We start from the raw sequence: 20,848 nt of genomic DNA on the forward strand, positions 1-20,848 counted from the left end.
GAATCAGGTTAATAGTGATCTTACAAATACATTATATCTGCTCACTTTGTATTCCAGTCATTATGAAGGCATTAACAAACACACACTGCAGGTATATTTTCCTTATCCCTTCTGGCCAGCCTAGACATAAAGGCTTAAATATCTTATGTACATTTGTGTGTGTCGCATATCTAGCTCACACAGTTGAGCAGGTAGGGGTGGAAGAGATTGCTTCTTGTTAAGATGCCTGTCACATATATCTCTTATTATATATAAATATTACAGTTAACACTAGCCTTACAGGTTGTTCCATCCCATAATAAATGTGCATGGTTCCATCACCTTTTATTTATTTCCCCTTACTGTGTCCATTAGAAGCCCCTGAATCGTGGTTTCTGGTCTTTCCTCATACATATTTCTCAGTTGTTCGTGCATGGAGCAGATTATAAGAACTAGGAGTTCTGCATTATGCTCTAATCTACATTTAAAACTACTGCAGAATTTATAGGTTCTTTTTTGTGGTTAAAGCAGAAGCCAATCCAGGCAACATAAAAAAAGCTTACCTAACAGATCTGCACCTTCATCAACGTCCCCGATTAGGTCTGTTCCAGCTGATGAAAGCTCCTCAAATAAGGATTCCGTGTTCCGATCAAACCCTTTGTTTTCAATGCCCTTTGTTGGAGTACTGAACGTGGAGGGGGAAAAATGGTGAAAAATAAATACATGTATAATTCGGAGGAGGAGGAAAAATTTCGAGTGGTTTTCTAATTTCACTTCAGTTTCTACAAAAATGTGAGTTCTAAGGTATGTATAACTGGCAGACAAAGATGCCCTGGCTCTGGGGCCAGCAGTGTTTACTGGCTGACAATATCAGGTATACAGGTAAAACAAGAGTCCTGGGTTGGCAGGTATAAGAAAACCTATTAAGAGGACTCGACTGGGATTAGAACACTTGTGCTCCCTCTAAGATGCATATGCTCAGTATTTCAGTCAGAGGGCCAGTTGCAGAGGTTAAGTCAAAACAGAATAGAGAACAATTAAAAATGTCTGAAATACATTTTGCTCACTAGTGTCATTGGAGAGAGAACCTATACCATTTGCCCAAAATGCGGACAAACCTCCTGTGCACAAAAATAACCTAGCACCAATGTGTGGTTTTAGTAATTAAAGGAACACTATATTGTGAGGAACACAAACATGTATTCCTGATCCTATAGTGTTACCACTGCCCCAGGAAGCACCTTCAGCCACCTGAGGAGGGTCCACTGGAGGAGTCCCTAGTCTTTAATGTAAACACAAAATAAAAAAAATCTGCAGGGACTGACTATACTCACCAAGACAACTACATTAAGCTGTAATCGTTCTGGTGACTATAGTGTCCCTTTAAGGCCCAAACGTTCAGCAAATAAAATTTGTACCTGGAAAACTGAAATCCTTTGGGTTCCTTATCCATGTCCAGCTCTGGTGTCGATTCAATGATTGACTGAACCTCAGATTTCTCCTCATTGTTATTGGTACCTAAAAAAAAAAATAAAAAAAAAAAAAAAGAATCAAATATTAAGCTGCTTTATAGGGGAAAATGACCACGATTTTTATGATATAGATATATATATATATACAAACCCAAAGTTGTGAATTGAAGATATGCATTAAAAAGTTACATTTTATTCCAGGTGACCAGTGTCTTTTTAAAGGGATAGTATAGGTCTAAAAGCCAGGAGAATCACTAACACACTGAATTTCTACTCGTATTGTGGAATTTTCATTAGCCAATGGCTAGTGGAAATTTTGAGTTCTGATAGTTAATTGATAACATTGCAGTGTTCATTTAAATGTTTAGCTTTATAATTGCAATTGTAAAATGTTTCCGATAACTACTAAATATTGATTGGGATCATAGACCTGAAATAATAAATGCATAAGCAAAATGCCATTAAAAGGACACTACAGTCACCAAAACAACTTTAGCTTAATGGAGCTGTTTTGGTGTATAGATCATTTCCATGCAGTCCCTGCTCAATTCTCTGCCATTTAGGAGATAAACACAAAAACAAACAAACAAAAAAAAAAGTTTTTGTTTGTGTTTATATAGCCCTGGCCAAACCTCCCAAGACTGTATCACACCGATAGCTGCATGAAAAAAATGGTTCCATTTTAATCAGATATTTTGCATTAGGAGTTTGTTTTTTTATCTTCTGCTCTGTAAATTAAAACGTTAATCTCACACAGGAGGCTCCTGCAGGCTGGCTCTCCAGATATGGAGAGAAGAAATTCTAAATTAAACAGAATATGCAATAAAGGAAGTTTAAACATTAGATCTCTCTTTACAGGAGGTGTTTAGGACGGCTGTGCAAGTCACATGCAGGGGCACGTGACCAGGGCTGTATAAACAACATGATCTATACACCAAAATGGCTTCATTAAGCTACAGTTTTGGTGCCTATAGTGTCACTTTATTTTAATGATGTCAAAGTAATGGATTTAAGAAAGAAACAACTGGGGGAAAAAAGCACACACATCAAAAACTAAACATTTGACTGATACAAATTAAACCTGTACCAATTAAATTAAATTTCAGTTAGGCAGGAAATTCCAGAGAAGATTATCTGCACCATCTCAAGAAAAATGATACATTACTTGTGTAACAAAACCATATAAAAACACACACCCACCAAAACAACATTACCTATATATTAATAAAATGCTGTGTCACACAGAGAACCAAAAAACATCACCTTGAGTACTATATACTAATAAAATGCTGTGTCACACAGAGAACCAAAAACCATTACCTCGAGTACTATATAATAATAAAATGCTGTGTCACACAGAGAACCAAAAGACATCACCTTGAGTACTATGTATTAATAGGGTGCTGTACAATACAGGAGAGCACAGGAAGATCACCCGATTACTACAGGTCAATAAGGTTTCAATAGTTACAAATAAATAACTCCACAGTACAGAAATTAGACTTGTATTGACCACCATCACATTTACAAAGCCCGAGGCCATCAGTCTACCAACGTGAACGTTACTTTAATGTATTGCGGTTCTATCAGCCATTACCCCACAACAAAATGCTTTGTTTGCACTTAACATCCTGCACAGTCCTTTCTTTCACACAGAAATCTGGCCACGTTTCCTTCAGCGCAGACATAATCAATGTTCTTTAAAAATCAATCCATTAAAAGGGAGCCTAGCATTAATAAATTAGTTGGCAAAGACATTAAGGACAACTATATAGCTATCTGGGACTTAAGAAAAATGCTGTGACAAAGATCTGTCTCGCATAGGTTAGAGAATCCCTACCAATAGGAAAAGAAAGTCTAACAAAAACAACCTGCAACACAGTTTAAAGCTGTAATGCAGGCTTAGTGCAACACAAAACCCCATTTTGTTTGGCCTAGAGGCCTAACCATGGATCGAACAATAAAAGCACAAAACAAAAAAAGATAGAATGAAAACACAGTATGTAGATGTATCTAAGGAACCACAAAGTATACAAATTAATATTGTAAAATGTATAGGGGTCATGGCTATAAAAAGGGATTGAAAAGTCTGCAGGTCCTAAACAAATTGTGCATGTTCATGACAAGGGCTATGCAGTGCCTTAATGATTTGTATTTAAATGTATTTTTTTTTTTTTTTACATAAAAAAAATAAATAATAATAAACGTTTTGGTTCAGATGCAAAGTTTGTTTCCATATGAACAGAATACCAGTGCAGAAACGACTTAAATGTAGTATAAAGCAAAACTCCCTGATGTTCCAGAGCACTAGACGTTCTCCCCAGTCATCCCTGGTTTTCGGGTCTGCATTGTGACTTTGTAGTCGTATTATTTCAGCAGTAAAAGTAGTATATGTAGTAAAAGTGGCCGTGTCTGACGCTGCATCACTAGCCATGCGAGAACAAAATATCAACGGATACCAAAACAGTCCTTGCTTATATTCCCTGGAAATTGGATTTTTATTCTTATTAGTAATCTCACAAAATAAAGAATACTATTTAGAATTTGTATGGTGTAGTTTTTTTTTAATTTTAGTGATGGATGTAGTCTCTGGGATCAGAATTTAGAAGAGTACATCATTTTCAATCATCACTTTCCTCTCCATGTGGCAAAATCAACATCAATTATTTAATAGACAATTACCATGAAACACAGAGGGACCAGTTGCTGTGACAAACACGAATGCATAAAAAAGTTGCATATAAAGTGAAATATATGATGCCTAAATCAATGTACAAAAAAACTATTAAAAGAAGGAGTCAAACCCAGGATATGTTTTGGGCCCAAAACCAAAAAGGTTTTCATTGAAAATACATTGCGGATCCTGCATCATAAACAGGATAGTTTCTATGATGGCTACCATGCTATCAACATAGAAAGTTTTAATGTCTTAATCATGATCCCAGCTGGGCTTTCACCCATGTTCACCTTCTGACCAAACTGGCTACTGAGTAAATTCAGAGACCATGAGAGGCATAAGCTTTAGCACAGTTACTATAGGAAGAGTAACCAAAAACTTGACAAAAGAAAGTCAAACAGAACAGGATTTGTTTCACCCAAAATGTACAGTGTGCTACACTGCGTTCTTACAAATTATCATCACAGGGAAACTTTAGTATCAACCCAACAATGTAACAGAGAGAATCTCAGCACTAGTGGTTCGAACCAAGCCCTTACTTATTACTACAAACAGATTGAACTGTGGTGGTGAATAAAGGCTGACTTTGTAATGCATACGGATCCTTTAAGACTGCTTACCCATCGATGGTGCGGTGGTCTCCTGTGTGACACGCACATCATCGCTGTTCTTGTTATTTGGCAAATTGTTATTCTTTGCATTGGCTTGCCTTATGACATCTTTCTGTGCCTTGGAGGCGGCATGGACCATGTTGTCTGAATCGGTACTGCCGGTCTTGGGACCTGCCTGGCTTATGTTTAAAAATTCATCCTAAAACAAGTTTCAAAAACAAGTGTGATGCGATAACGAATTAAAACCTGTGTACATGTCCTCAACATAAATTCCTGGATGGGAACTACACAAAATTATAAAAAACAATTCTATGTGATATAACTCTTGGTGCTCGCCAATTCTAATCCTGACATGCCCCCTTAATCACTGAGGCTAGGCCTGATGTATCGAACCCTCTGCTGGGGCGAATCTTTACCTTCAAACTGGTATTACAGCATGCATGGTTTTGTTCTTGAAGTTTCCACGGTCCATTTCCTGGTGTTTCACCGCCACGTGCATCTGGTAAAACCAAAGAATCTCCAGAAGCCAAAGGAAAGATTCCGAGAGAGATGGGGCGCTCTTTTCTGTTTAGGAGGGAATAATAAGGAATACATTGTTTAGGAGCAAACCTAAACTGTGGAAATATTAAACAAAGTCACACTTCAATACAGGTTTCCAGAGAATGGCAAGTTCTTCATTATACTTTGTCGAATTATAATTTATTATCAAACATTCATATGCCTTTCTAGGACTGTCCCCTGTGAGATCACTGAGAGCATTATTTAGAGTGAGTAAGTGAGAATGCAAAATTAATTTCACGTTTAAGGCCAAAATAGACAAACTAGAAAGCTATTCTGGTTTGTCTACTTTAGTCTTAAAGTGGCACTGTCACCGTCTGAGGACTTTGCATAATTTGCATTCTGGGCTCTACTTATTTGAACCTCCCCATCTCAGGAACCTCCATCTTTTTCCAGCCAGTCCTCTTCTGCTCCTGGCGCTTCAGGTTGCAGGAGCCAACGTCCCTGCTGTAGTCTCGCACATGCGCAAGAGTACAGCCACAAGATCTATGGAGGATCCCGCGAAACCGTCCATAGACAGCGATTAATAACCTGTAGCTGTCACTGGTGACTGCTGGGGGACTGACACTTCTTGACAGAGGTAGCTCCGCCCAGTGTCAAGAAGTGTGTCTTAGAATATATTATGATTTTGTCTAGGACTATATCTTTATGGAATACTCATTTTGCAAGGGGTGGGGGGGAATGACAGTGCCACTTTATGTTTGAAATTCACTTTCAATGGATGTCCAGGATTAACCCTCCCCATTATTTAACTCCACCAATTTTAAGGAAGATTAATATGTCCTGTCTGCTTAAGGAGTCAGACTAAGCACATGGGAGTTTAGGACAGGCGTGTCAACTACACCTGCAGTAGTTTGACTGCAGCTCACACTATTGGATTGCCAGAGAAAAACAGGTAATTATAGAAGCTGTAGTTTGGGGGGATGAATTGACAGCTAACTAGGCAACAGAACAGAAAGTACATAGCAATGCATAAATCCACATCTTGAAAGCTACAGCTGCTTTTATCAATACACTAAAAGCAGAAGATGGCAGACCTCTTAAATCCAGGATCCACCAACCACTAACATCTGTGCTGTTTTGTTTTTTTTCTGTCCTGCAAAGGTTTCTTGGGGTATGTAGTCCAGCACCCAGCCACAGTTCCACTCATCTCGAAATCGGTCAATAAGTACACTGCTGTTAACAGTATTTGCATGCCACATTCACAGTTTTGTGAAGTGGGCTGCCCTCTGAGAGCTAGGAGTGAAGTCGACGAACATGCGCACACACCACACACACACACACACCTTAAATGGACCATAGCGAAGCTGGAAGTCAAATTCCTCTTTTAATTTCAGTCACTAAATACACAGTCTTATCCCTGCAGCAATTTTAGAAAATCCCTGCAGTTGTAAGCCACTTTGTGTCAAGGGTTTGTGTCGTATCATAACCTATGCAGTGAACGTAGGTTGCAATGGAGCTTCGACTGTCCCTTTCAGAACACGAAGCCAATTACAATCTTATAGAGGTTTTTCTGTCTCTATGACTCGAACATAAACCTTCACCGAACCTCTAAACGACTACATGGGATGACGGCAGTCATGGTATCTCCCAGCAAGCAGCCTTGTCCTCATGCCCTTCTATCAAACCTTGCAGAGTCACTGCCTGACACAGTACAGTACTAAACACTTGACACACACACACAAAAGGAGCCATCAGCGATATGGTAACATAATGGTGCCAGTCAGGAGTCCTAGTGGAGGAAAAGTCTAATAATTTTTAATTCAGGGGAATTGCAAGCTTTTCAGATTTGATTAAAAATGAAAAGCAATTTTATCCAATCCCGCGCCTCTATTTTAGCTCAGGTTTGCGATGAGCACATGCACTCAACATGCCAAAACAGCCATTAAGGATAATGTATCAATCAATAAGGCAATAATGACTCTGTATTCGTGAATTCCTCTCCTCCTGTTCATGGCTAGCAAGTACAAGCACTATTAAGATACAACACAGACAATGTATAAAATGCAGGACTTGATACATTAAGGGAAATAAATTAAAAATGTACAGAGGGGGTTACTATTTATTGCACATTACACTCATTACCAACTTTTTCTTTATTTTTATTTTTTTTAAATAAATAATTTCAAAGCTGCACTCCCCAGTTAAAGCTCTAAATGTATTATGACGGAGTACATAGCTCTGGATGTTACTCGGTGCCATGTATAAAGGAGGACAAGCTACGGATGCACAGTAAACAAGGAATCCCAAGGCTCAGAAAACTTAGGATATGTTTGTTGTGAAACCCCATCACTAAGAGCTGCATATCTGAAATGTCCTTGCTAGTACTACGCAGCTGACACTGCAGAAAGGTGCCCCTCTTTACCCTTCGTTAGATCAGAGATTGCTCTAATTCTCGAGTACATCATCAAGCCAATACCCACTATTCCGGTTGACGCATTCCATGGGAGCATGTATATTATACAGTAACAGATGCACGGGAGGGAGACTGTAGGTTACAGCACAAATGCTTTCTGCCTATCTACGGACAGAGTGATAAATAGCACAGAGCTCGGGTAGAACAAAAACAATATCTCCCCCTGGATTCAAAATGAAGGCACTAATTAGAAAGTCATTTTTCCATCACGCAGAGCATGCCACAAGCTACAGCAAGGTGACTGCTTTAGGAGCAGAGTTTGTTAAGGAAAAATCACCTAAATCAACTCCGTAGTAGATTATTAAATTGTAGCTGTAATCTCTGGCAACTCACATTCATCGCAGTGATGGTTAATAAACCAAGATGAATGAGGACACTGGGACATTGTTTTTTTTTTTTTTTAAATAAGAAAACACAATAACTATTTCTCCAGGTATGTAACCTTCCTAAATGAACATCTGCCCCCAGTGTAGTAATGAACACAATAATCAGATCTCTTTCCTGATCCACATTAAAAAAGGAAATCAAGTCACAAATCAGGATTAAGAGGGCACTGGTGCAATTATGAAGACGTTTATTAAATTATGAATAACTTTAAAACATCATAATATAAAGGTTGATGAAAAGATGGTTATTTGCTTGACAATAGATCTAATAAAGCCTCATTCAGTTTTTATACTTAAAATAATAATGCACTATACTTCTATCAGTAGCTCGTTCTTTTCAGGTCAAAGAGGGATACACACGGTCTAAGTAATAACAGTTATTATGGAACAGGCCACGTTAGATCTGATACATGAAACCACTTAATGCAGTATTCAAAATTCTGTATTTTTGGAACATTCTAAGCAGTGAATACACCGTTCCAAAGTGCAGACTTTGTTATCCTATAAAAATATTAAGACAGGTGATGGCAAAATCGCACAATCAGAAATGAAAGAGAAAATCCCTTCTCTGACGTAGGAATGACTAATACATCGCCAGCCATTACTGCACACGTAGGGTTAAAGAAAAGCAGACATGCGAGGCCTTCGTACCTGAGTATCCTCGGGAGCTTCTGCGTTAACGCCGGCAAGCCGTTGGAGAACGAGAAGTGCACAAGAAGCAGAACGGAGAGGGACACTAAAATCGCCGAATTAATGACCACCGCCCCGCCAACAAAGCCAAACACAAACAAAAGCATGCATCTGGGACTCATGGCGCTGAGATGGCATGGTGGCACGCCGGTATCGAGAAAGCTACACGGCTAATAAGGGTGTATCTTGGGTCTGCCGAGAGCCTTTCATTCAGCTGCTGCCACAAAAACAATGCCATTAGCTGCAGTTCTTCCCGATCCTGCAGCAGCCAAAGACCGATGACATCATCCCCCTGACTGCTCTCTCTCTCTCTCTCTCTCTCTCCCTCTAGCTCGCTCTTTCAGAGATAAATAAATAAATCAGGGGCAGGCTGCTCTCTCCCAGGCGGCATCCAATACGCTTCCATTAACTATTCTGTGACTTGAGCAGTTCAAAAAACAAACCTATACAGACTGAATGCTCGAAAAGCAACATTGTTTATATTTTACATTTTATTTCAAACTTTCACCTAAATATATATATATATTTTTTAATTCATTTCACAAAATAATCTACAAAAAAAGACAAAACAAAAAAAAACATTGTTAATAGGTTAATATTTAAAAACACGAATACACACTATTAATATATATATATATATATATACACACACACAAAAATAAAATTAAAATCTTAAGTAGCTAAAGTTTTAGTTTCAGCGAATTTCATCTCGGTTCTCCTACTAAATTCCAAACATTCAGCAAACTTCTCTGCATCAGCCGAGTAATTGTACTAGGATTTAAACACACAATGGACACATTCACTCTGTTTAACAAAACGTTGTAGGGGTGGGTGTGCCCCCTCCCACCCAATTTATGTTAAGCAAAACCGTTCTTACCTAATTTTACTGTGCATGCTGGATTCCAGCTGGTCCCCTCCGATAATCTGCTGGAGTTTTGTTCGCTCCAAGTGTTCCATGTAATTGTGAATCATCTACAGAAACATTAAAAAGGAGGGCAAGGTGACCTATTGGCTATAATATTCAAACACAATTAAAAGTAATAGACCTCTCCGAGCTTCCATGGTAATGTGTTCAAAGTAATACAGACCACCCACGTTAAGGAAACAAGACTGAAAATTAAACAATTAGATTTATTAACTAAGCAGAGATCTGCAGAGAATTTAGGAGAGAATTGCGAGTCTTAGATCAATACAAGCCAGAGAGAGAACTCTTCCATATCAACTTTTTTTCGCCTACAATTCGCAGTTTTCTAATTCTCCAAAGTCCCCAGTCTCCAGAGTAAACACATTAATGGCAATAAGTAAAGAATTGTTTTAGGAAATTATGTATTTGGGGATTTACCGCACTATCGCTAAAAAGGAACCAAAATAAGCTCAGAGTTCGCAGGGAGACGGCAGCTTGCATGCTTTAATAATCCTGTAATCTAATAGTTTAAATCGAATTGTACATTTAGAGAAGTTACAAATATACACGTCCTAGTTCTGGAATTTGGATAATTTTGCCTTTTGTTGCTCAACGATATCTGCATTGTGCAGAGGAAAGGGATTAGCCATTAGGATCATTTGTGTAATAACTGGTCACTGACTAGGACTTCAAGTCTAATTGTATAAATCAGTGCAACAAGGATTTGAATAATTAATTACGAAAACAAGGCAAATACAGTATATGACGGTGCAGTAACTGAACACTGAATGTAATTGACCATCTGCCACATCTATTGCTAGAACTCTGGGTGTGCACCGTGCAAACTTCATCTCATGACAGATATATGTAAAATTATTCTAATCGATGGGGGAAGCCGAAAGCACATTCTATAGCAGTGATGCCCAAGGATCGAGGGAGAGGAGTGTAGAACCATCTGGGTGCATGATTAGTCATAAATTATCAATCTAAAACTGCAACATAAGATGTATTCAAGTTGGCCAGTCCAAATACAGCTAGGGTTGTTTTTCTCCCATTTCTCCTCGGTCGCTCTCATTAGCCAGTTTCTATAAAATGCTGGGCTTTGTTGAGCAATAAAAGGTAACTCCTACAAGCTTTATAAACATGATTTTTTCCTCAGAGTGCCAAGTCATTTAGAAGACACTCATTGCTATCCCGGTAACACTTGGCCCTTCCTATGCCATGACTCAGGATGAGTCTTCTACTCCAGTAGGGGTCAGACTTCACTGCTTTCTCTCTCTCTCTTGGTCTCTGATCCCTTTTCATAATCTTTCCACAGAGAGTTTGGAACATGCCTGTTAAAAAAAAATAATCATTTACACACCAAGGTAGACTGAACTAGAAAAATGTAATTGCATCACAGTGTAGCAATTTAAGCAAATTCTTCAGTGTGCTGTGCATTTACATAAAAAGGGATCGTTAGATTTATAGATGTAGATCATAGCTAACTTTTTGGGGGACAGCTAAGTCGGAGAAATGTCAGTACATCCAAAGTCAGGTTCTACTTTGACGACATCAGATCTCAAATAACTTGGCATTCATGCTGTCAACAGACCAGACTTTTTCACAAAACAGTTAAAGCAATATGTTGACCTTTTAAACAAGAGTACAAAAAAGAAGGAAAAATAAATTGATCTCAAAGCAAAACCACATGTGTATATGCATGATGTGCAGAACATTACCTATAAAACTCCAATCGTGATCAATGAACAACTGGTACAAGATGATAAACTCTGCCGTGAATTCTATGGATGAACTACATAATTTGTCTAGTCAAAAACGCATTTGGCACAGGACAACACTTTTGTGAACCACCAAGCTGATAAAGGTGGAGCTATAGTCCTTCAAAACTATAGTGATTATTAGAGGAGATTCTTTCCCATTTAGCAGATCAAAACATATACAAGAGAATTAATTTTGACCCTACTTCTAATGTGGCACAAAGCTCACGCTCCTATTGCAAGAGGGCCATCTATCAACTAGAATTTTTGATGAGCAGTATTTACAATTTATTTTGGAAAAACATCCAGGTGTACCCATTTTGCATAGGTTATCCAAGATTCAGGAGGATTCACAACATTCTACTGACAGAACTATTGTGTCTGCATGTGGTAGTATTCTAGAGCCCACAGACAGGTTTGTGGATCAACATTGCAAAACCAGTGTGAATACTTTACCTTTTTGTTTGAAGGACACTGCAGATTTTCTGGATAAGATTAAAAATAGTTATTCTTGCTACAGCCAATATCAAGAATTTATATGTAGAATTTGAATTTCTTCTGGACATGTATTTATTACTCACTTGCAATTACTTTAGGTTTGAGAACCAGTTTTATTTTTAAATTGCCGAGATTGCTACGGGGTCGCCAGTAGTGGCCACATATGCAAATTGCTTTATGCAATTTTTTTTTTTTATTTTTTTTTTTAAATCACAGCATATTTTGGAAACATTTGGTCATAATCTTAATTTATCCAAGACTTGTCAATGACATTTCCATGATTTGGGACAACGCCGCAAGGGATCATTGATACAGATAATTGAAACGATTACTCCTTTGGAGACTCCAATTAAACTAACTTTGACATATGAAACACATTGCATCAGTTTTCTGAATGGTGAAGGATACAGAACCCATGATCACTGCGATTATAGGTTACATAAAGAAATCTCCAGACAAACACATTGTTTCCCTTCAACAGTTTTCATCTGCAAGTGGAAAGATCCCTTCCAGTTTCCAAAATTTTGAGGGTCCTTTAAAATAATTCAGACTATCATTGGCAAAAGGCAATTGGATTAAATAAAGATGGCATTTGCCGCTAGAAAATACCACCGTGAAGTAGTTTTAAAATCAAGTTTAAAAAATTTAAAATAAAAACAATGTCATTTAGTTACATTTTATTTATACACCATGCTTAGCAAATTTAGTGCCGACGAGAGCTATAGAATTTTTAATGGCTGGCTCAGAGGCAACAGACACACGGTTTAGAGAGAGGTGCTGGTGACTACTCCCCTGGTGCCAAAAAGCATGGTGGAGGTTCCTTGCAACTGTGGGGCTGCATTTTGAAAATGGAGTTAGGGATTAAGTCAGAGTTAATGGTCTCCTCAATGCTGAGAAGTACACGCAGACACTTATTCTTTATGTAATACCATCAGGGAGACATCGGATAGGCTCCAAATCTATTTTGCAGGATGACAGCGAACCCAAACCTACAGCAGAAGGAGTCCTGGAAATGAAGGTACAGCCCCCCACAGAGCCCTGAACGCAACGTAAAAGACTCTGCCTGAGAAGAACTCTAGTTAGTTCTTCAATATGTTTGGAACAACTTACCTGCAGAGTTCCTTACAAAAATGAGCGCAGGTGTTACTAGAAGAATAAGTGTTGTTTTGAAGGCATATGGTTGTCACACCAAATATTGATTTGATTTAGAATTATTTTCTATTCACTCACTTTGCATTTGATAAAGGATTTAAAAAAATGCACTACTAATATTTGTTTTTGAAAGCATGCTAACTTTACTGTATATTTTCACACTTTACTAATACTGTAGTTATTATAGATCATATACATTTAGTAAATATTGATGTGAAGGGATCTAATAAACCTACTTTAGTGTAATTTCATTGTCAAAAAGTCAAGTGATCTATTATCGCTACGGAAACACTTACTATACTTCACAAAAAAACAAATTTTACTTACCGAAAATTTCTTTTTCCTGAAGATTAGAGGCAGTGCTTATACCACAGGGATATCCAATCTGGAGGGAAAAAACAGGCAGGCAAATCTCCAAACATTTAAACCCTCCCCTAATTACCTCCTTTCCAATAAGTAGCAGCTCCTCCTGATCATACCCAGAAAATACATAAGCCAAATAGCTGCAAAATTACTGAGTTTATTAGAAAAAGGGTCGGGAATTGTAGCACTGCCTCTAATCTTCAGGAAAAAGAAATTTTCGGTAAGTAAAATTTATGTTTTTCCTTTCAGATTAGAGGCAGTGCTTATACCACAGGGATATAATAAAGCAGATCCTGAGGGCGGGTTTCATTTCACTACTGCTTGAAGCACCTTGCGCCCAAAAGCTGCATCCTCCGAGGCCAGTATGTCCAACTTGTAGTGTCTTGAGAACGTATGGAGAGAGGACCAAGTAGCAGCTGAACAAATCTGAGAAGGAGAAGCAGCTGCTCGCAGAGCCCATGACGTAGAAACGGCTCTAGTAGAATGGGCCTTTATAGGGCCTGCATTTTCCATGCCACTCTTGGAATAAGCCAACAGAATACAATCCTTCAGCCATCTAGCCAGAGAACTCTTCGAAACCTTCATGCCTTTCCTTGTGCCCTTGAATAAGACAAAAAGACTGTTATCCTTCCGGAAGGATTCCGTAGCTTTTAGATATTGCAAAAGACATCTCTTTACGTCTAGGCAGTGAAATTTACTTTCCAAGGCATTAGACGGATTCTGACAAAAGGTCGGCAAAACCACTTCCTGGTTGACATTCGAAACAGAAAAAACTTTAGGGATGAATGAAGGATCGAGCTTTAGAACCACCTTGTCCTGATGAAAAACTAAAAAAGGAAAATTCGCCCGAAGAGCTGATGTAATAGCCACCAAAAAAACAGTTTTTAACGAAATAATCTTCAGGGAAGCTTCCTCCAATGGTTCAAAGGGCGGCTCACAAAGCGCGGAAAGGACCAAGTTTAGATCCCAGGGAGGACAGGTTTCCCTAACATAGGGCACCAAACGAGTCAGAGCTCTGAAGAACCTTGAAATCAGAATATTTGAGGCCAAGCATCTGAGGGAGAAGAAACTGATAGCAGAAACTTGTAATTTCAATGAAGCAGGTTTAAGACCTTTTGCAAATCCCATCTGAAGGAAACTTAGAATCTTCTGGATGGACGCGGAAACAGGGTTGACTTTAAACCTACAACACCACTGACAAAATATCTTCCAAATTCTAGCGTAGATCCTTGAAGTAGATTCCTTGTTAGTTGCCAACAAGATTTTTATAACTTCAGGATCCAGACCTTTGCTCTCTAAAATCTGGAGTTCAGAAACCAGGCCGTCAATTGGAATCTCCGAAGGGTCGGAAGAGGCACCATGGCGTCCTCTAGTATTTCTCCCGAAAGAGGAAGCTTCCAAAAGGTGGCCCCTGGAAAGTTCAGAAGAACCGAGAACCAACTTCTTCTTGGCCACCATGGAAGGATTAGGATAATCCTTACATTTTCCAGCCTTACTTTTTGAAGTATTCTGGGAATAAGAACTACTGGCGGGAAGATATATGCCAGGTTGAACTTCCATGGTACTGACAGGGCATCTATGATATCCGGCTTGTCTGCTGGATTTAGGGATGCAAAACGTCTTGTCTTCCTGTTTATTCTGGAGGCCATCAGGTCTATCTCCGGAACACCGAAGCGGTCTGTAATGAACTTGAAAATTCTGCATGACAGGGACCAATCTGCTTGTTTCAAATGATGCCTGCTCAGGGCATCTGCCACCACATTGAATTTTCCTAAAATGTGAACTGCTGAGATTGACATAAGGTGCACTTCTGACCACAGCATGATCATTGAACAAAGACTTTCTAATTTTGTTGATCTTGTACCTCCCTGTTTGTTCAAATATGCCACTGTCGTTCGATTGTCTGAACGAATGTGAATATGTTGATCTTTGATGAGAATCTGAAATGCCAAGAGTGCCATCCATACGGCCTTTAATTCCCTGAAGTTCGAGGAATTTCTCATATCCTTCTCTTGCCAGCACCCATGCTTCTTTATGTCTCCCAGATGGGCCCCCCAGCCCAGCGCAGAGGCGTCTGTTGTTATTATCGTGAAGGACTTCATCCGGAATGAAAGACCCGCGTGCAGGAATCGAGAAGAGGTCCACCACTGCAGACTTCTCAAAGTTAGATTGTTGAACCTCATAAGCCCATCTAGGCCGAGTTCCTGTCGATTCCAGACTTGCAGAATGTTTCTTTGTAGAGGTCTCATTCTGGCTTTTGCCCAACCGACTGCCGGGATTGAGGCTGTAAACAGACCCAGTAAGCACATGGCTTCTCTGATTGAAAACACACTTTTTTCTCTGAGGTTCCGGATTAAACGCTTGATTTTTAGTTTCTTCTCTTCTGGCAGGAATAACTTCATAGCGATAGAATCCAAAATTAGACCCAAGAACTGGATCCTTTGAACTGGCACTAGTTCCGATTTGTTGAAATTTATTAGCCAGCCATGATTTTCCAGCGATTTTATAGCTGTCCCCAGGTCTAACTGTAGCTGATCTTGGGACTCTGCAATCAACAGCCAGTCGTCCAAATACGGAATGACAGCGATGCCCATACCTCTTAGAAAAGCTGAAACGACTACTAGAAGCTTTGTGAATACCCTGGGCGCTGATGACAGGACGAAAGGCAGTGCTCTGAATTGGTAATGTTTGGTTACCGATTGGCAGCTCACCGCAAACCTTAGAAGACTTTTGCTGGATTCTGCTATGGGTACATGAAGATAGGCATCTTTTAAATCCAGGGACGCAAACCAACTTTTTGGATGAATAAGCAGAGTAGCTGATTTTACCGTTTCCATGAGGAATTTCTTTTTGATAATCCGCCTGTTTACGGCTTTTAGGTCTAAAATGGGTCTGAACAATCCATCTGGTTTTGGCACCAAGAAAAGTCTTGAATAGGTGCCCTGATGTCTTTCCTTGAGAGGAACTTCTTCCACCACTCTTTTTTGTAACAGAGTTGATACTTCTCGCATCAGAGAGAGTTCCATATCTAGAGAATGAACCTCGGAACATAGAAACATTTTCTTTGGGGTTTGTGATAATTCTAGAGCGTATCCGTGCTTTATCACTGCGAGGACCCAGCGATCTGATGTTGTCTTTTTCCAGTGATCTAGGAAGTGACTCAACCTTCCTCCCACAGGCCTGGCGTCATAATTTTTTATTTCTCTTGTCTGTAAATCTTTCCTACTTCCTATAATCAAAGGCTCTTTTATGTTGACCCCTGAAATAGGTTCTACGAAAGGAACTTCTAAATGAGGGAAGCGTCTCCGCTTTCCGGCTTCTAAACTGCTTCCTATACGACTCTGGTAAAGCTTTCCTTCCTTCCTTCATCTGTTTTAACAACTCATCCAGTTTCGAGCCGAACAGTCTTCCTGGTTCAAAAGCTAGTTCACACAGTGAATTTTTAGATGCCGCATCTGCTGACCAATTTCTAAGCCAAAGCGCTCTTCTGGCGACTGTTGAAATACCTATATTCTTGGCCGATAATTTCAGGCTTTCTGCAGAAGCATCTACTAAAAAATCAGCTGCCATCTTGATATTTTTTAATAGTTTTACCGGGTCTTCCTTTGCTTCTCCCGTATATACCTTTTCTAGTTCTTCCAAACAAAGTTTTTGGGCCTTGGCAACGGATGCCCCCGCAATCAAAGCTTTAGCTTGGGCTGCAGAAGAGATGAACAACTTTTTTAAGGAGGAGTCCATGCGTTTTTCCATGACATCCTTGAGCCCGCTTGAGTCTCCAATTGGTAATGTAGTCTTCTTACCTATTTGAGCAATAGGAACGTCCACTACAGGGACTGTATCCAGCTTACAGTCTTGTTCCGATTCTATGGAAAAGAGAGTTTTAAAATGCTTAGAAATAAACGGCTTGTGACTAGGGAATTTCCATTCTTTTAAAATCAATTCCTTAATCTGTGGGTGAAAAGGAAACACTTTGGACTTTTTCCCTGTTTCCTCAATTTCAAAAATGCACTGCACTTCTTTAATCAATTTCCCAATGGCTTCATCTGGGAAGGCAAATTCCTCATCTGATGAATCACTACCTGAATTTTCGCCATACTCAGAACCACTAGTTCCTGAACTAGTATCGGAAACTTCCCAAGATCTCAGTCTTTTCTTAGCATGTTTTACAATCTGAGAATCCTGGGCAACCGAAGCCTGGACTGACTGTAATGCTGCCGACTGCATATCCACAAATGTTTGCTGCATACTTTGTTGCAACCAGCTGAGAAAAGTGGACATTTCTGTTCTTTTTGCTTCCTCTGAAGCTTCTTTTGAACACACTGAGCAAAGTTTCTTTTTACAACCATCTGGCATAGGTTGGCCACACACAGAGCACATTAAATGCTTGGTTTTAGATGTACATTTCCCCTTCTCAGCAACTTTATCCAAATTTTCCGGATTAGACATACTGGGAACAGAAAACAAGAAAGGGAAAATAATCAAAATTTTCTCCTTACAGATTCAGGCTAAAACCATTTAAAATAAAAACTTAATCAGTCTTACCTTAAATGGCCTGAGAGTGTGTTGGAGGGCAGGTGAGAAACACACTTAGCAACCGTTCTGAGAGCTCCTGGCAAACAGAGGTTGCTGCTGGTAAATGCTCCTTATAAGTCCTGTAACCAAACCAAAACGCCCAGTTCAAATTTGGCGCCTGAATCAAGGTTCGCATTGCGCATGTGCATAGCGCTCCGCGACTCCCTGGTGGAACGCAACGCAACCTGTGCGTGCGTTCCACCGACAGGACCTCCCAGCCGACGCACGCCTGCGTCCTTCGTCAGACCGGCACCTGGCACGGCAAGAGACGGCATAATAAAATCTCAGGGACCACGCCGTCCGGCGTGTTAAACGCTACTTACCCGGACATCAAGGAAGCAGAGCCTCCCGAGCCTCAGCCCTTCTCACCTGCTTCCTGGAGAACCTCCTGTCTAACCTCCCCTGCCGAAGGCAGGCAAAGAACTGGGTATGATCAGGAGGAGCTGCTACTTATTGGAAAGGAGGTAATTAGGGGAGGGTTTAAATGTTTGGAGATTTGCCTGCCTGTTTTTTCCCTCCAGATTGGATATCCCTGTGGTATAAGCACTGCCTCTAATCTGAAAGGAAAAAATATTATTATTTTTTTAAATCCACCCATTTTTTTCAAATCTTATCTACTACAAATGAAAGAATGACTCAGCGGCAAGGATTCCAACACACTTTACTGTTCCTTTAAAGATTACGACACAGTAATACCGTATTGAATTCTTTAACTATATTGAACATAAGAAAAATACAAATTGGCATTTTAAAAATAGAAAACATTCTAAGAAAGCAGAAGTTTATGCAAATTATGTTACAATAGTTTTCTTGTAAAGAGCGGACATTAAACCGTATTAGAGAGACTCGGTAGCCCTGCATTTAATTCTGAAATATCAAGTCGTTGCAGCCACAATAGTGCTTGAAACACTAGAACAGGGGTAGGCAACCTTTTAGCAGCACTGTGCCGATATAGGATTGTGATGTCCCGTAGCGTGCCGGTCCTATTTTTATTTTTTTTTAATCAAGGTGTGTATGTTGCCGTATTCTGCTTGTGTTATTTTTACCGTAATTGCTTTGTATTGTTGTATTTGTGCGTATATGCAGGGCCTTCTTTAATAGTGACTGGACCCTGGGCAAAGCATTTGCTTAGGGCCCCCTGGACCCTGTCCCTCCTTCCCAGGCATGCAATCACGTCCTCCACCTCAACGCAGTGGCGGACCTAAAGTAGAGAGGTGCAAGAATTTTTGGGGGTCTCCCTGTTGCACGGGTGATTAAAAGGTAGATCCCCATCTGTCGTGCAACTCCAGAAATGCATTGATAGCTGGGGCTCTACCATTTACCCATGTTTGCAGGTCTGTATTTAGCACTAAGCAGTTTTTGTTTTTGAATGTAAACAGGTTTTTGTATGGAATTTGTTTGTACGTGGTGTTGGCGTGATTGCAAGCATGTATTTGTGTAGTGTTGGTTTTTGAATGCAGGGGTGTATTTACATATAATTTTGGTGTGTAACACAGACATGTGTTTGTACGTAGTGTTGAGATTTGAAAGCAGAGGTGTATTTGTGTGTAGTGTTGGTGTGTGAATGCTGAGATGTATGCACATATACACACACAGAGATATATACACACTGAAATGCGCACACACACACACAGAGACATACTGACACACACACAGACATGCTGACATACAAACATACTGACACACACACCCACAAAGACATTCTGACACACAGATATGACACACATACATACAGACACACTAACAGACATATTGACACAGACATACACTTTAAAACCCACCCTCCAGTTTCCTACCTTTCCTGCTGGTGGTTGAAGGTGTTGGGAGTTGGGGTCTAGCGCTCTCGGCCAGCCCCCCTCCAATCTGCCTACTCTTCTTTCCCACGCGCTCCTCTCTTTGTGGGAGGAAGTGATGCGCGGCCGTCACTTCCTCCCAGCCTGCTGCCGAAAAGCAAGGGGCCCGCTCGTGCTGTTAAAGCGCCTCAGCGTGCGGCGGGCCCCTGCTGACAGAAGCCCACCAGGTCCTTTGTTCATGTGCCACCCGGTGGGCCTCCTTAGTGTGCAGATTACCGGCCAGAGGGTTAGAAATAGTTGAGGCCAGCAGGGCTCACGGTGCAGCTGCCCAGTTTGCCCCGCGTTAAAGATGGCCCTGCGTATATGAGCTATTATATTGTTTATGTTCATGAGTAGTTTATGGTATTGTGTATGATACATATGAATGTGGGCTGTGTATGGGGGCCGCTTGTGCAATTGTGTGTGTGTGTGGATGGATATGTCACAGTGTGTGTTTGGTAGTGTGTGGGGGCTTTTTGGGGTATTGCATGTGAGGTTGTGTGCATGTATGTGGATTGTTAGTGGTGTTTCGTTTGTGCGGATTGTGTGTTTGTTTGTGTGTGGGCTGTCCGTATTATTTGTATGAGGGCAGGGTTATTCTGCATTTCTGTGTATATCTAGCAGTGTGGGTGGCTTCCCTGGGTTCCAGTGGGGGCCAGGCTGGCCAGGTAGAGGTCAAGGACAGGAGCTGCAACAGCAGCTGCAGGCTGCTCTACTACAGTGTGGATTCCTATTCACAAGTGCTCTGAGATCACTACCTCTACGTGCTGCAATGCATAAATTGAGGATTGTCCTTCACCACCTTCTCGGATTAGCAGATATCTGAAGTTTTACTGGGACTCCTGATAGGCCAGAGCCTGTTTGGCTCTAGCAGCCTTGAGTGCCGTGCAAAGACACCTCGAGTGCCGTGCATGGCACTAGTGCCGTAGGTTGCCTACCCCTGCACTAGGACATTACATGTGCCATAATTCTTCAGAA

General features: G+C 40.3%; 1 protein-coding gene across 3 annotated transcripts in view; it reads right to left on the bottom strand.

Annotated features, from left to right (window-relative positions):
• SPAG9 (sperm associated antigen 9) overlaps nucleotides 1–20,848 on the bottom strand; it is a 70,630-nt gene that overhangs the window by 21,453 nt on the left and 28,329 nt on the right. For 2 of the 3 annotated variants that reach the window (XM_063456074.1, XM_063456072.1), the window contains exons 4-8: nucleotides 9,667–9,761; nucleotides 5,156–5,303; nucleotides 4,749–4,938; nucleotides 1,398–1,497; nucleotides 543–664 (exon numbers count right to left, since the gene is read on the bottom strand). In XM_063456074.1, the coding sequence (XP_063312144.1) occupies nucleotides 543–664; nucleotides 1,398–1,497; nucleotides 4,749–4,938; nucleotides 5,156–5,303; nucleotides 9,667–9,761 (655 nt within the window). Of the gene's footprint in view, nucleotides 1–542; nucleotides 665–1,397; nucleotides 1,498–4,748; nucleotides 4,939–5,155; nucleotides 5,304–8,750; nucleotides 9,068–9,666; nucleotides 9,762–20,848 lie in introns of those variants that run through there. The other variant, XM_063456075.1, reaches the window with a different exon arrangement.

The sequence above is a fragment of the Pelobates fuscus genome, chromosome 5, assembly GCF_036172605.1.
Source record: "Pelobates fuscus isolate aPelFus1 chromosome 5, aPelFus1.pri, whole genome shotgun sequence".
NCBI lineage: Eukaryota > Metazoa > Chordata > Amphibia > Anura > Pelobatidae > Pelobates > Pelobates fuscus.